This window comes from Lissotriton vulgaris, chromosome 11 (assembly GCF_964263255.1).
Source record: "Lissotriton vulgaris chromosome 11, aLisVul1.2, whole genome shotgun sequence".
Classification (NCBI taxonomy): domain Eukaryota; kingdom Metazoa; phylum Chordata; class Amphibia; order Caudata; family Salamandridae; genus Lissotriton; species Lissotriton vulgaris.
The window spans coordinates 879,793,266-879,794,980 of record NC_141699.1 but is presented as its reverse complement, the minus strand read 5'-3'; the positions used below and the strand labels follow the sequence as shown (position 1 = coordinate 879,794,980).

The window sequence follows — 1,715 nt, the reverse complement described above, 5'->3', positions numbered from 1 at the left end:
GTGGTGAGTTGAAGTTGCTGTCCTGGAACGTTAATGGTATGGGGGATAAGATAAAACGTGGAGTTGTTTCTCAGTTCCTTCGACGCCAGTCCCCTGACATTGCCTTGGTACAGGAGACCCATCTGATAGGGAATGCTTGCCGGGCTTTGGATAGACGAGGGTATAGGCTGGTTGCTCATGCTGGCTTCACCTCCGGTTCTAGAGGGGTGGGCATTCTGATTAGATCCTCTCTGCCCCTTGAAATAGACAAGATAATACTTGATGATAGGGGTCAATATGCTGCTATTTCGGGGAGATGGGAGGGTAAGATCCTCTCTATAGTTAATATATACGTCCCCCCTGGTCTCCAGGCCACTACTTATGCTGACCTTGGTCGGCTTTTGTTGGGGCTTCCTGATTGTCTCCTTATTCTTGGGGGGATTTTAATTCTGTGGTCTCTGGTAACTCTGATCGCTACCCGCCCAGAGATTTGCCTAATTTCCAGATGTGGCTTTCTGAACTGCTGGAAACCTTTGGGTTAGTGGATGCTTGGAGGATGCTACACCCCACACAACTGCAATATACGTTCCATTCTGGGGCCCACAGTAGTCTCTCTAGAATTGATTATTTCCTACTGCCGTCGGCCCACTCTTCCTCCGTGCGAGAGGTCCGTCACCTCCCCAGGGGCATCTCTGATCATTCTCCCCTGTGGCTGAGGGTTGCGGTTGGGGTGGGTAGCGAGGGGAGAGTTGCTCCTATTAACCCTTGGTATTTGCGAAACCCCAAGACGCGCTCTGAGCTGGTCAAGGCCATTGATTTCTACTTTAATGAAAATGTGGAGTCTGTCTCCTCTTCTGTTTTGCTATGGGAGGCTTTCAAAACTGTTATTCGGGGTTATTCATTGTCATTGATTGCTGCAGCTAAGAAGGCTAAACATGAAGAATTATTGCGTCTCGAGGATGAGATAACAGTACTTGAGAGTGAACTGGGTGGGAATGATAGCCCTGCAACTTTACACTCCCTAGCTCTGAAGCAGGCTGATTACAGAGCCCTGGTGACAGACGCGGCCAAAGTCATGAATAGAGAACAGCAGGGTAGACTCTAAGATGTGGGTGATAAGGCGGGTAAGCTTATTGCGTGGTTGGACAAGTCTGAGAGAGCGAATCGAGTTGTGCCGGTGATTGCGAAGTCGAATGGGGATCGTGTGTCTGACCCGATTGGGATTGTTGATTGCTTTGTGGACCATTTCCAGACGGTCTATGCCTCAGTGAGCGATAGGGATGAGTATGACTCCCGTTTGCTGTTTCGCGATATCGCGCTACCCTGCCTCTCTGATGAGGATAGGGACATGATGGATGTGCCTATAACAGTGGATGAGGTCGCTGGTGCCATTTGTGCCCTTCGATCTGGTAAGGCCATGGGGCCCAATGGCTTGCCTATGGAGCTCTACAAATTACGGCCCGACAAAATGGCACCCTATCTGAGGAATATGTTTCTCGAGGCCTTCGATACTGGTCTCCTTCCTATTGACCAGCGCCTGGCTACCATCGTTGTTATTCACAAGGAAGGTAAGCCGCGTGATTGTTGCTCTTCCTACAGGCCTATTTCACTGCTTAATGCTGAGCCCAAGATACTTGCTAAATTACTGGCTAATCGTCTGATTAAGGTGGTCGGCGACTTGATCCATCCGGATCAATCCGGTTTCATCCCGCACGGAAATACCGCCCTTAACCTTA

General features: G+C 49.7%; 1 protein-coding gene across 1 annotated transcript in view; it reads left to right on the top strand.

Annotated features, from left to right (window-relative positions):
- The window catches only part of LOC147683639 (uncharacterized), a 67,190-nt gene extending 66,106 nt beyond the window's left edge, over positions 1-1,084 (top strand). Inside the window, exon 4 of the mRNA XM_086942555.1 lies at positions 900-1,084. Coding sequence (XP_086798681.1) covers positions 900-1,084 — 185 coding nt within the window. The remainder of the gene's footprint in view (positions 1-899) is intronic.
- The last annotated feature ends 631 nt before the right edge of the window (positions 1,085-1,715 follow it).